Genomic DNA, 15384 nt, shown 5'->3' with positions numbered 1-15384 from the left:
CCAACTCATTTAGTTGTAGCAGCTTCTTCTCCCCTGCTGCTTGAGAATCAAGGTTGAGAAGTTTAGTGGCCCAAAACGTTTTATGTTCAAGCTCTACAGGGAGGTGACAAGATTTGCCATATAACAGCTGAAAAGGGGACTTCCCAATGGGAGTTTTGAATGCTGTCTTATATGCCTAAAGTGCGTCTTCTAGTTTTCTGGCCCAATCTTTCCTGGTTGCTCCCACAGTCTTCTCCAAAATCCTCTTCAACTCTCTATCTGCAAGCTCTATTTAGCCATTGGTCTGTGGGTGATATGGTGTGGCTACTTTATGCATCACCCCATATTTGTAAAGTAGTTTCTCCATCTGTTTATTGCAGAAATGGCTGCCACCATCACTGACCAGACCCTTAGGTACTCTATACCTGGTGAATATGTGCTTCTTTAGGAATTGAAGGACAACTTGTGCATCACACGTGGTTGTAGCTATAGCTTTCACCCACTTTGAGACATACTCCACTGCTACAAGTATGTATTTGAAAGAGTATGAAGGAGGAAAAGGGCCCATGAAATCAATGCCCCATAAATCAAAGAGTTCTACCTCTAGGATGTAGTTCTGAGGCATCTCACTCCTTTTTGTTAATCCTCCACCCCTTTGGCACTCATTACACTGATGAATAAACTCTCTAGCATCCTTAAATATGGTAGGCCAATAAAATCCGCTTTGAAGTACCTTGGTTGCTGTTCTTTTTGGCCCAAAATATCCACCATAAGCTGAACCATGACAGTGCCACAATATGCTTCTCACCTCACTTTCAGGAACACATTTCCTTATCATCCCATCTGAGCATCTTCTGAATAAGAATAGTTCTTCCCATAGGAATTTTTTTGCTTCATTAAGTAGCTTTTTCACTTGTTGCTTGGTGAATTTCTTGGGAATCTTTCTTCCAACCTTATAGTTTGCAATGTCTGCGAATCAAGGGGCTTGTTGAATCTGTAAGAGGTGTTCTCTGGAAAGCTTTCATTCACTGGATGTGAGGCTTCTTGAATTGTTTCTTATGGGAATATTGATAGATGATCAGCAACTTGGTTCTCACTGCCCTTCCTGTCCTTTATTTCAATGTCAAAATTCTTGTAGAAGCAATATCCATCTGATAAGTCTTGGTTTAGCATCCTGTTTTAACATCAAATACTTAAGGGCAACAGGTCAGTATAAACTATAATTTTGGATCCAATCAAGAATGATCTAAACTTATCAAATGTATAGACCACAACCAATAATTTCTTCTCTGTTGTGGTGTAATTTTTTTGAGCTTCATTCAATACTTTGCTTGCATAATAGATGACATGATGCAAGTTTTCCTTCCATTGTCCCAACACAGCACCAATTGCAATGCCACTTGCATCACACATGAGTTCAAAGGGTAATCCCTAATCTGGGGGTGTAATAATTGGTGCAGTGGTGAGTCTGGTTTTTAAAGTGTCAAAGGCATGCTGGCAGCTTTCATAAAAAACAAAAGGATTATCAACCATCAACAAGTTGCTTAATGGTTTGGCTATTTTTGAAAAATCCTTGATAAATCTTCTATAAAATCCAGCATGTCCTAAGAAACTTCTAACCACTTTCACATTAGTTGGTGGAGGGAGTTTCTCTATGATTTCTACCTTTGCCTTGTCAACTTCTATCCCTTTTCTTGAAACTTTGTGGCCAAGAACAATCCTTCAGGTACCATAAAATGGCATTTTTTCCAATTTAAAACCAAATTGATTTCTTGGCACCGTTTCAAGACAAGGGTAAGATGATACAAGCAAGTACTAAAAGTGTCACCAAAAACAGAGAAATCATCCATGAAAACTTCAATAAAATTTTCTACCATATCTGAGAAGATTGATAGCATGCATCTTTGAAATGTTGCTGGAGCATTACACAATCCAAAAGGCATCCTTCTGTATGCGAAAACTCCAAAGGGACAGGTGAAAGATGTCTTCTCTTGATCCGTGGGATCAACTATTATTTAATTGTAGCCAGAATACCCATCAAGGAAGCAGTAGTATGCATGACCAGCTAGCCTCTCAAGCATTTGGTTAATGAAAGGGAGAGGAAAGTGATCTTTGCGTGTGGCATCATTCAGCCTCCTATAGTCAATACACATCCTCCATCCTGTCACAGTTCTTCTGGGAATGAGCTCATTCTTCTCATTAACAATAATTGTCATCCCACATTTCTTTGGTACCACTTGAACTGGGCTTATCCATGAACTGTCAGAGATAGGATAGATAATCCCTGCATTCCATTCAGTATGGGATTTAGCCTCCTTTGAGGTTGAGCCACTGATAAACCCTATTTTTCGGGTTTATATTGTGTTGAATTTAGAGTATTTTGATAACCTTTTCTCACATTTAGCCAATGAATTAGCATGGTTTTGTTATCTCTCCCGTATTTATGCTTGAATGTAAAAACATGCTTTTTAAGCCTTCACTTTGGTAATTTTAATTCATCCTTGATTCCGTAAGATATCTTGATGTGTTTGCTAGTAATCTCAGGTTAAAATAGGCTAGGCATGGATCAAAGGAGCCTTGTGGGCCCAATCTAACTCATTTCTGATGCTATTTAAGCCAAGGATTGAAGAGGGATGAGATATCTAGTTACCATTAGTTTAGTTTAGCTTAGTTTAGTAGTTAGAGTTAGTTTCTAGAGAGAGAAGCTCTCACTTCTCTCTAGAATTAGGATTAGGTTTAGATTAGAACTTCTAGATTTAGGTTTTAATTCATGTTCTCTTCTACATCTTCTTCTCAATTCTTTGTTGTTGCATTTATGATTCCTCTATTCTTTTGTTGTAATCCCTTCCACTTTGTTTCTATGATTTGTTGTAGATCTACTTTTGTTTCTTCTATTCTCTTTAAATTCAATTAGATGTAATTCATAATAATTGTGTTCCTTTTGATTGTTGTTGTTAATTCATTTCAATAATTGTTGTTAGATTCTATCCTTGTTGTAGATTTCATGTGCTTTCCTTTTATTGCCTTCCAAGTGTTTGATGAAATGCTTGGTTGGATTTTTGTATAAATTTTGTTCCTCTTGGCCTAGGTAGAGTAATTAGTGACTCTTGAGTTATCTAATTCCTTTGTTGATTGATAATTAGAAGTTGCTAATTGATTTGAATGCCTCTAAAGCTAGTCTTTCCTTTAGGAGTTGATTAGGACTTGAGGAATCAAATTGATTCATCCACTTGACTTTCCTCCATGGTTAGAGGTTAACTAAGTGGGAACAATGAACAATTCTCATCATAATTGAAAAGGATAACTAGGATAGAACTTCTAGTTCTCACATCTTGCCAAGAGCATTGTTAGTTGTTAGTTTATTTTCTTTGCCATTTATATTTCTTGTCTAAAATATCAAAAACCCCAAACATACCTCATAACCAATAGCAAGGCACTTTATTGTAATTCCTAGGGAGAACGACCCGAGGTTTAATACTTCGGTTTATAGATTTTAGGGGTTCGTTACTTGTGACAAACAATCTTTTGTATGAGAGGATTATTGCTTGGTTTAGAAACTATACTTCGACGAGATTTCATTTGTGAAATTCTATACCATCAAAAATCCAATGATCAAAATGGCGCCATTGCCGGGGATTTTTGCAATGGTGTTTTGTTATTGGTTATTGTATATATGTGAATAGTGTGAATATATTTGCTTTTGTTAGCTCTTGCTAGTTTTAGGATTTAATTTGCTTGCTTCTTATTTGATTTTGTTTCCATTTTCCTCTTGCTATCATGAATTCTCACCTTGGCTATGAGTTTGGTTATCAACTATGTTGTAAGAAATGAGAGCTTCAATGAGGATGTGTATCAAGGATGGGATAATCAAAGGTGGGAGGAGCCATATGCATATGATCAATCTTCATGGAAACAACCTCCACCAATAGACTATGAACAAGAGCCATTCTTTGATGCATATCAATCCAATGGCTATGGTGAACCTCCTTGTGACGTTCAAGAACCACCACCATATGCCTATGAATCATATCCTCAACATGAACCTCAACCACACTCACAAGCCTCTTTTCACCAAATACCTTCACATGACCCTAATCCATATCCACCATACCAACCACCTTTTGAGCCATATGAGCCCTATATTGAACCACCACAATTCCAACTTCAATACTCCCAAGAACCACCTCAATACACACCACCACCTTACCAAGAAGAACCACCTTCCTATAATGAACCCTTTCTCCAAGACAATGAACCCTTTCTCCAAGAAAATGAACCCTCTTATCCACTCCAATCCTCAATGGATAAAATCTTTAGCCTTATACTTCAAGGGCAAGGAGAAATGCAAAGGGAGATACTAGAATTTGTAGCTACCATAACCAAGGTAGTAAGCCTATTATCAAAGAACTCCCAATGGTCACATGTGGAGAATTAATTGAAGAGCATAGCATGAAGGAGAGATTAGAAACTCCAGTGGAGAAGAAGGAATGCTATGTTGTACTAGAACAATTGGAGAAGCCTATGATCATTGAAGAAAAGGAAGAAGTGGTTGAAGACATAGGAGATGCGGAACCTCCATGGGAAGCTAAAATCATAGAGATTTCCTCCAAGAAGATTGAATTTGATGTTAAAGAGGAATGTGCAAAACCTCCAAAACAAATTTTGAATGAAGACTTGGAGAGAATGAAGCAAGAATTGAGTTCTCTTGGTGATGAAGATCATGCATCCAATTTTCTTGGTGAAGAATCCTTTGAATTTGAAGAACCTTCTCCCAATGAATTTGAAAGTGATGTGGGGGTAGATTTCTCTCGTCCTCCAATTTATGACGTGAGTGATGGAGAAGAGTTAGATGAAGTAGATGAACAAAAGATTGAAAATGAAGAAGTTTATGAAGAGGTGGAGATTGACAAGGAAGCAAACAAGGGAGTAGAGCTTGCAAGGACATTGGAGATACCTCTCCCCAAGCCACCATGATAAACCACTATTTTATGGTTTATCTTATGCTCAATTGAGTAGTTTTTATCAACTCTTTACTCACTTATTCATACAATTTGAATGTTTTATATTTTCCTTCCTGATTTTGTGCTATGATTGAAAACATGCTTCTTTGATCTTATATTTGCTTATTATTAGTCCTCTCTATTACCATTAGATGCCTTGATATGTGTGTTAAGTGTTTTCAGATATTATAGGGAAGGAATGGCTTGGAGGATGAAAAGGAAGCATGCAAAAGTGGAAGGAATACAAGAAGTTGAAGAAGTTGTTAAGCTGTCCAGCCTGACCACTTCTCACTCAAATGGCTATAACTTTAGCTAAAGAGGTCCAAACGACGCGGTTCCAGTTGCGTTGGAAAGCTAACATTCGGGCCTTCGATTTGATATATAATATACCATAGTTTCTCTGACGCTAGGCGACACGAACGCGTGATCTACGCGGATGCGTCGCATCTGCGAACTTCAATCCGCGCGGCCGCGTGGGCGACGCCTCCGCGTCACTTGGCTGCGATTTGTACGGACCAGAAAGCGCTGGAAGTGACTTCTGGGCTATCTCTAACCCAGTTTTCGGCCCAGAACACACAGATTAGAGGCTATAAAGTAGGGAAATGCATCCATTCATAATCATGCTCTCATAATTCATAATTTTAGTTTTAGATGTAGTTTTTAGAGAGAGAGGTTCTCTCCTCTCTCTTAGGATTTAGGATTAGAATTTCTCTTAAAGGATTTAGGATTTATTATTATTTCAACTTATAATTCTTCTGAGCTCCAGGTTTAATATTTCTTTATTTTGACTTCTCTTATTTTTAATATATGTTGTCAATTTGGCTTAATGACATTCATGTTATGATTTTCTTAATAAATATTATTTGAGGTATTTTCAGATCTATGATTTGTTTCTTTTATTTATAATATAAATAATTTGGATTTTTCTCTTTTGGCTTTGGTTAAATAATTGGTGACTCTTGAGTTATCAAACTCATTGTTGATTGAAAATTGGAATTCTTCAAGAATTAATTCGAGATCCAATAACTCCAACTTTTCCCAAGGAAAGACTGGGACTTGAGGATTCGAATTAATTCATCCACTTAACTTACCTTCATAGTTAGAGGTTAACAAAGTGGGAGAAAAATCCAATTCTCATCACAATTGATAAGGATAGGACTTCCAGTTCTTGTACCTTACCAAAGGTTTATTTTCCAATTATTATTATTTTATTTTACTTGTCATTCAACTAACCTTTTACCTTAATCCAAAACCCCAAAACACACTTTTTCATAACCAATAATAAGAACATGCCTCCCTGCGATTCCTTGAGAAGACGACCCGAGGTTTAAATACTCGGTTATCAATTTTAAAGGGGTTTGTTACTTGTGACAACCAAAACTTTTGTACGAAGGGATTTCTGTTAGTTTAGAAGCTATATCTACAACGTGAATATTTTTATAAATTCTTTACTAGCGAAAATCCTAACGTCACACCACCATCCATTCTTTCATTCAAGTGGGTAAAATCCTTATACTCAAGCTTTATTATTCCCCTTGAATATGATTTTTCTTGAAACAGATGGTCAACTTAGACATATTTGTGGCTTTAAGAGTAAAAAGGAGATGGTTAGTGGTTGGAAATGCCACTCTAGGTTCACCATGGTTACATGTTCAAAGCTTAATAGCAAGAGTTGGTGTAGAACTAGATTGCTTGGGTCTAGGATGATGTTTGGTCATTTCTTTGAGAATTCACTTTGCTCACCACCCACATGGACTAATGATAATCAACTTGGAGATGGGTGTGAAAACAAAATATGGGATCCGAGAACACATGAGGATCAACTTTGGGAGCCCATGGTTTGTGAAGAACTCCACCCAAGCTTGGATTTATTCATCTTGAATGATAGAGCTTATTGGAAGTCCAAGCATTAGTGGAAGTTCCAAGATGAGTACAAGCACAAGCCACCTTGATGAGGAGCTCCCCATAAGTCCAACTTAAGGACAATAAACAAAAGTGCTAGGTGGGAGACACCCCACCATGGTAACTTCTTTTCATTTTCTCTTTTTGTACATATTGGTAAAAGTAGTTTAATTTTATGTTTTGATTAGTTTGTTGAGTTTAATTAGTATTTTATCATGTTAAATAAGGTTTTAGGGTGTTTTGGTAGCTGTTTGGAGGTTGGAATGCTTGGATTGGTGCAAAAACATAGAAATTTTTTTTTGAAAAACAGAGCACCATCCACGCGTATGCGCATTGCACACGTACGCGTGCATTAAGCATTTTCACCAACCCACGCGGACACGCAGTGCACGCGTATGTGTGGATTGAGAAGTTTTACCTTCCATACAATGACCCGAGAGTTGTGCCTACGCCGCGCCAATGTTGTGCCTTTGGCACAACCCCACTCGTGCGTACGCGCACATGACGCGTGCGCACCACTCTCGAAATAAACCATCAACGCGGATGCGTCATGTACGCGTATGCGTTGCATCCATTGCACCACCATCCGCGTGCGCGCGCCATGCGTGCGTACGCGCAGATGTCCTTCCTTCACTACAATTCTTTTCTTCTCCTCTTTCCATTTCTTTCCTTCCCCTTCCTTCCTCCCTTCTTCCACCCCTCATCCAACACTCCCAAACACCATTGATCACCATTTATTTTAGTTAGTTAATTAGTTAGTTAGTTAGTCAATTAGTTAGTTAGTTAGTTGATTAGTTAGTTAGTTTAGTTTTCATTTCATTTTCTCTTTTTTATTGTAAGTGTTGGATTGTTATTCTTGTTTACCACTAATTGCTGCTGAGTATTAAAAAGGGATGTTTTCTTAACATCACTATGTTTATAATCTTTATTGGATTCTATTGTTGAGGTTATATTTTGCTACTTGGTTTTGAATTCTTCATGCTTACCTTTTAAGAATACCAAGTGATGAGAATTACCCTCGAGTTTGTAACTCTTCTTGAATTACATGATTTGGCCACTATGTGATTTGAGCCTTATTCTGTGATTAGGCAATTTCTTGATGGATGTTGTGCATTTACCTTAATGCATTGTATTTCAAAATCATATTCATCCATATGCTTTAGCTTGAATGCTTTCATGCTTTTTTAATGCTTGTTTTACCTTACAAGTTCACTTAGAGCATCTCCAGCACACTAGGATAAGTGAAGTGCATGCTTCTTTTGTGACATCGCCTTTTTATGCTAATGTGTGTTCTAAAAGGCGCCTAATTTAGAATTTACACACCTAATATTTCTTAATGTCACACTAATTCACTCATTCAATTCTAGTGATTATTACCTCATTCCAACAATGTATGCTTCCTTGCCTTTACATTTATTTTTGTTTTTCATGATGAATGCACCACAAGCAAAAAATGGAAGCAAGACTAAGAACACGCAACACCAGTTGACCTACCAACTGAAGGTAGCAATCCGGAGAGTCGCCGTACCCCCTTGCTCATCTTTGAGTGCACCGAGGACGGTGCAAACTTTTAAGTGTGGGGAGGTCGTCTGACCGGTCGGCGATTTTGGGTGGCAAATTTCTAATCTCAACACTTTTGCATTTCATTTTAGGTTTTTAGGATTTTTTTATTTGCGTTTTTCCTATTTTTGCATATATATACACAATAAGCTTAGTCAAAATAATGAAAATTTTCAAGATTTCTATCTATAGGGCACCTCAATTGATTTGAGTGAAAACTTTTCATAGAACTTGCTTGAATTATATATTTTGTGGATCATGTTTTTGAGCTAAGAATACAAGCAAGTGAGATTTGAGCTTAATGGTGTGGTTACATCTTATAACCACTTATTTTTCCTTCTTGTGTGCATTATTCTCTTTCTATGATTGTAATCTTTGATTTTTTTATTCTTTATGTCCGTTATTTTGTGTATTCATGCATTTATATGATTGAGGCCATCATTTCATTAGCTCACTTACACATATAGCCTACCTTTTATCTTCCTTTGTTAGCCAAATTTGAGCCTACACTTAACCCACTTGTTCTTAATTTAGCACATTACAAGCCTTAAAGCGAAAAATAATAAAAGTCTTTATTTGGATCTTTGATTAGCTTAGGCTAGTGTGTGTGAGTGTCATTCAAGTGTGGGAAAACTTGGGACATTGGTTGGGAAAAAGGGTAGTTTTGTATTTTTATTGGAAATATTGGGAATTGGGTACATACTCATGTATTAATTAAAATGTATAGACCTTATGCATTGATGTTCTTGTATGAAGCTTGAAAGAAAGAAAAATAAAAAATGAGAAAAAAATAAAAGAAAAAAAAGAAAAAATATAATAATTGTGAAAAAAATAGAAAAAAATAGAAAGAAAAAGAAGAAAAAGAAAGAAATAAAAAGGGGACAAAATGCCCTAAAGTAAAGTGAAGCTCAATAAAATCAATGCATAAGTATTGTGAAACGAAAAAAAAAATGCATGAGTATGTGAAAAAGTAAAAAATGGGTAGTTAGGTTAGAACTTAATTGTATAGGATGTCATAGGTTAGGTGGGAAGTTTAAGCTTATCAAAGATTCAAATTTCAAGCTCACTTGACCAAATATGCATCCTACCTTGACCCTAACCCCATTACAACCTAAAGAAAAGACCTCATGATAGATGTATGCATGCATGAAATATATATTGATTGTTAGAAGAAGAACAAATCTTGGAAAGCATGATTAGGGGAGAATTGAGAGAATCAACCCTAAACACTTAAGCGAATAGAGTACAAATACATCCGGTGAGGGTTTGATGCTCAATTACATGTTTTTCACCACTATCATCTATATTCATGCAAGTCTATGACTCTTTTTGATAATCCAATGCAATTATATTCATGCAAGTCTATGACTCTTTTTGATAATCCAATGCAATTGTGGTTTGGACTTGATTCCTATTGCCCTAGCTCTTGTGCTTACGCATGTTTTCTTCGGAATTGATTTGTTTGGACCAAGTATTTTCATTCGCTTTAGGTAGTTGCATTTAGATAGGTTCATGTAGTTTAGTTGCATTTAATAAATGTCATACCCCTTAGTTCCTTCTTATTTTAACATGAGGACATGCTACGGTTTAAGTGTGGGGAGGTTGATAAACCCCATTTTTCGGGTTTATATTGTGTTGAATTTAAAGTATTTTGATAACATTTTCTCACATTTAGCCAATGAATTAGCATGGTTTTGTTATCTCTCCTGTATTTGTGCTTGAATGTAAAAACATGCTTTTTAAGCCTTCACTTTGGTAATTTTAATTCATCCTTGATTCCATAAGATGCCTTGATGTGATTGCTAGTAATCTCAGGTTAAAATAGGCTAGGCATGGATCAAAGGAGCAAGGAAGGAAGCATGCAAGTGGAGAGAAGCACAAAAAGCCAAAGAACTAATCTCGTCCAAGGACGCACACGCGCACCAGGCGCTCGCACGCACATTACAATATTGGCCAGCGATGCGTACACGTACCGTGCGCGTCCGCGCTGAAGGCCGCACGTGATTTTTAAATGAAACTCGTGCCCAGCGATTTCTGGGAAGCCTTGTGGGCCCAATCCAACTCATTTCTGATGCTATTTAAGCCAAGGATTGAAGAGGGATGAGACATCTAGTTACCATTAGTTTAGCTTAGCTTAGTTTAGTAGTTAGAGTTAGTTTCTAGAGAGAGAAGCTCTCACTTCTCTCTAGAATTAGGATTAGATTTAGATTAGAACTTCTAGATCTAGGTTTTAATTCATGTTCTCTTCTACTTCTTCTTCTCAGTTCTTTGTTGTTGCATTTATGATTCCTCTATTCTTTTGTTGTAATTGACACGACTCTCAAGGGTGTATTGGTAAATAGTCTCTTTAGTAAAACCGCGTTGTAAGTATAGCTCTACCAACAACAATCCTCGGGAGGTCAAATTTAGAATAGGGATTTGGTTGTCACAAGTTCAACCCCAATAGAAATAACCGAAGTATTCAAACCTCGGGTCGTCTCACAAGGAATGGGCAAACATGTGCTTCGACATTGGTTAGAAATCCGGGGTTGTGAGTTATGAGCATGAAAATAAATGGAAATCTTAACAAGCAAATAATCTTAAATTGCGATAAACTAATTCAACTATCTAAGCAAACTTGAGCAACTCCAATGAACAAGCAATATTCTACTAAATTCTACTTTAAACCAAGCAAGTAACTATAACTAAGGCAATTGAATTGGAAAATTGGTTTTCAAATATGAATAATAAAAACAACTCTTGGCTAGGCATGGGAATTGGAATCACAATCCTTGTCCAACAACTATATCTTGACAATTATGAGAAACCAAGCTCATTAAGTCTACCCTCAACGTCTTAAGTATGTGATATCTACCCCTAGACTTAAAGTACGTCAAATGGCTTTGGTCACATCAACCCATAAGTCCCAACCTACCTACTAATTAGATTAGTAGTGGGTTGGCGTTAATGAGTATCAAATTGACCACCAAGGGCTCCCAGATCATCAAATCCATGAGACCCAATGACTCAAATTCACCCAATTCCCTTGACCTAGGCCAAGAGTGGAAAAGACTACTCCATACTCAAAGTAAACAATTCAACGAACACTTGGTAAGCATTAACAAAAGACATGTTCAAATTAGCAATTAAATTGAAATCTACAAGTACCCACTAACAATTATCAACATACAATCAAGCAATTAACACGGCTAAACATAGAATTCATCAATGTAACATCAACAAGTCAAGATTCACAACATTCATGAAATGGGTATGAAATGACAAGTGACAAGAATCATAAAACTATCATTAGATGCAAGGAAGATTATAACAAGAAATTCAAATTGAACAATAAAACTGGTAATTAACAAAATCCAATTCACAAATCAACAAGGGAAGATCAAATGGAAACTAGATCTAGAGAGGAACAAGGGTTTCTCTCTCTAGAATAACCAAAAAAAACAAAAAAACTAGCTAAAATTGTGTCCTAATGCCAAAATGAGTGATCCCCCCTTTCCCCCTAGCATCCTTGGGTCTTTTCCATGCAGAAACAGCTTGAAATTGGGCCTCCTTGGCCTCAGAAATTGCCAAGCACGATTTCCCTTAATGAGGTCACGTGCAGCTTCCCACGCGTGCGCGCGCGCTGATTGCTTTTTTTTATCCACGCGTGCGCGCCAGTTGTGCGTGCGCGTCGATAGGAATCTTCCAGTCTGCGCGGATGCGTCCATCCTTGCGCGCCGCTCCAGCCAATCCTATCCACGCGTACGCGTGGAGTGCGTGGATGCGCCGATGCTGCTGCTCCTAAGATTCCAATTCTTTATGTTCCTCCCCTTTTTTACATGCTTTCTCCCTCTCTTCTAAGTCATTCCTACCCTATAATTCCTGAAATTACTCAACAAATACATCACGGCATTGAATGACAATAGAAGAGGATTAAAATATGGCAATTTTAAGGCAAAATAAGCATGTTTTTCATCATGGAGCAATATTGGGAAGTAAACACAAAACCATGCATTTCTTGCGAATAAGTGTGAGAAATATTGATAAAATCCTCGAAAATAAGCACAAGATAAACCACGAAATCGGGGTCAGTAATCCCTTCCACTTTGTTTCTATACTTTGTTGTAGATCTACTTTTTTTCTTCTATTCTCTTTCAATTCAATTAGATGTAATTCATAATAATTGTGTTCCTTTTTATTATTGTTGTTAATTCATTTCAATAATTGTTGTTAGATTATATCCTTGTTGTAGATTTCATGTGCTTTCTTTTTATTGCCTTCCAAGTGTTTGATGAAATGCTTGGTTGGATTTTTGTATAGATTTTGTTCCTCTTGGCCTAGGTAGAGTAATTAGTGACTCTTGAGTTATCTAATTCCTTTGTTGATTGATAATTAGAAGTTGCTAATTGATTTGAATGCCTCTAAAGCTAGTCTTTCCTTTAGGAGTTGATTAGGACTTGAGGAATCAAATAGATTCATCCACTTGACTTTCCTCCATGGTTAGAGGTTAACTAAGTGGGAGCAATGAAGAATTCTCATCATAATTGATAAGGATAACTAGGATAGAACTTCTAGTTCTCACATCTTGCCAAGAGCCTTGTTAGTTGTTAGTTTATTTTCTTTGCCATTTATATTTCTTGTCAAAAATCTCAAAAACACCAAACATACCTCATAACCAATAGCAAGGCACTTTATTATAATTCCTAGGGAGAACGACCCGAGGTTTACTACTTCGGTTTATAAATTTTAGGGGTTTGTTACTTGTGACCAGCAATCTTTTGTATGAGAGGATTATTGCTTGGTTTAGAAACTATACTTCGACAAGATTTCATTTGTGAAATTATATACCATCAAAAATCCAATCATCAACCACTGGTTTGGAATTGTCTTCCAAGAGGATCTTATGCACGCAAACTGCAAAACTAATACCCTTTAAGTCATCAATAGTCCATCCTAATGCATCTTTGTGAGCCTTTAGTACATTAGGGAGCTTTCCTTCTTCTTCTTCAGTCAGGGAAGAGTTGATGATCACTTGAAAGCTATTTGCTATGCCAAGGAATGCATATTTGAGATGAATAGGGAGAGGCTTCAAGTCTTGTTTTGGCACTTCTTCCTTCTTGTCTTGTTTCACCTCTTTCTCACTGGAAATTTCAGCTACTTGCGCTTCCATTGTCTCCTGATCTTCTTCCCTTTCTTCTTCTTGTTGCTCATGATGATTGGCTTCTAACATTTCTTCCACCAAACTTTCTATTATATCTACTCTCATGTAATCTTCTTGCTTAGAGGGATGTTGCATTGCTTTGAAAACATCGATGATCATTTGCTCATTCTGTACCCTGAAGATCCTTTCTCCCTTCTCCACATCAATAATAGCTCTTGCTGTGGCTAAAAATGGCCTTTCCAAAATGATTGAATTGTTTTCTTCCTCTTCTGTGTCCAAAATTACAAAGTCTGCTGGGAAAATAAACTCTCCAACCGTCACCAATAGATTTTCCATAATGCCATTGGGTGTCTTGATTGATCTGTCGGCCATTACCAAAGACATCCTGGTAGGTTTGAGTTCTTCTATGGCAAGCTTTCTCATCAATGATAGGGGCATCAAATTGATACTAGCACCAAGATCACAGAGAGCTTTGTCTAAGGTCATCTTGCCTATGGTACATGAAACTACAAAACTCCCTGGATCTTTAAGATTTGGTGCACTGCATTCTTCAGTGAGAAGCACTGTTTCTTTTTCATGCCAACTTCTCTTTTTATTGATAAGTTCTTTTAAGAACTTTGCATATAGAGGCATCTGCTCTAATGCCTCAGCCAATGGAATATTAATCTCCAATTTCTTGAAGACTTCAAAGAATTTGGAGAAGTGTTGATCATTAGTCTCCTTGTTGAACCTTTGAGGGTATGGCAAGGGAGATGTGGAAGTCTTCTCATCTTGCTTCTGTCCTTGAGATGGTCCTTCTATTTCTTCCTTCCCTTTCCTTAAGTTTTGTGGCTGGTCATCCTTCTCTTTGAGCTTCTCTGAAGTTTGCTTGCTTGCTGTCACTTCTTTGTTGTTGGCTTCCTCTTCCTCTGTTGGCTTTTTGTTGCTTTCCATAGGCTTCTTGATTGCCTCCTTGTCATTTACCAAGGTTTTTCCACTCCTTAGCTGTATAGCTTTGCATTCTTCTTTAGGATTTGGAATGGTGTCACTTGGGAGTGAGCTTGATGGCCTTTCAATCACAGCTTACTTGGAAAGCTGTCCAATCTGCCTTATATGTTTCTTATGGAAGCTTCATTGTTCTTGTTTGTAAGTTCTTGCTGTTTCATCATTTTTTCCATCAATATCTCCAAATTGGAGATTCTTTGAGAGTCTTGTGGGATTTTTGGTTGGTTGTGAGCTGGTGAGGGTGGGTGATAGTTGTTTTGGTTGGTGGTTTGGTTATTGGATGGATAATGGTTAGAATTTGGGTAATTGTTTTAGGGTTTTCTATATGGATTTTGGTTATTGTTCTGTTGGTTGTTTCTTGAGTTGTTTTGGTTTGAATTTCTTTGCCATGGTTGTTGATTTTGATGGTGGTTATCATAAACTTCACTTGATCTAGAACCTTGGTTGTGCACATATTGAATTTGTTCCTACTACTGATCTTCTTGGATCTCTTCATTCAGCCCCCATGTGGTTGATGGTTAGCTTGTATTCACTGCTGCAACTTGGAGGCTATTGATGAGCGGATATTTTATACGCTTTTTGGGGGGTAATTTTATGTAGATTTTAGTATGTTTTAGTAAATTTTTAGTAGATTTTTATTAGTTTTTAGGCAAAAATCATATTTTTGGACTTTACTATGAGTTTGTGTATTTTTTTATGATTTCAGGTATTTTCTGGCTGAAATTGAGGGAGCTGAGCAAAAATCTGATTTAGGCTGAAAAATGACTGCTGATGCTGTTGGATTCTAACCTCCCTACACTCGGAATGGATTTTTTAGAG

The 15384-nt window shown here is 37.1% G+C and overlaps 1 protein-coding gene across 1 annotated transcript; it reads right to left on the bottom strand.

Annotated features, from left to right (window-relative positions):
- Positions 1-271: 271 nt before the first annotated feature.
- LOC140177136 (uncharacterized) lies at positions 272-14514 on the bottom strand. The gene is made up of 3 exons (XM_072209768.1): positions 14124-14514; positions 13350-13805; positions 272-948 (listed from the first exon to the last, which is right to left on the bottom strand). The coding sequence occupies exons 1-3, from the start codon at positions 14512-14514 to the stop codon at positions 272-274; spliced, it is 1524 nt and encodes a 507-aa protein (XP_072065869.1).
- Positions 14515-15384: the final 870 nt, after the last annotated feature.

The sequence above is a fragment of the Arachis hypogaea genome, chromosome 2 (genome assembly GCF_003086295.3).
Source record: "Arachis hypogaea cultivar Tifrunner chromosome 2, arahy.Tifrunner.gnm2.J5K5, whole genome shotgun sequence".
Classification (NCBI taxonomy): Eukaryota; Viridiplantae; Streptophyta; class Magnoliopsida; order Fabales; family Fabaceae; genus Arachis; species Arachis hypogaea.
The sequence above is the reverse complement of the archived record's forward strand: the minus strand, read 5'-3'. Positions and strand labels throughout refer to the sequence as shown.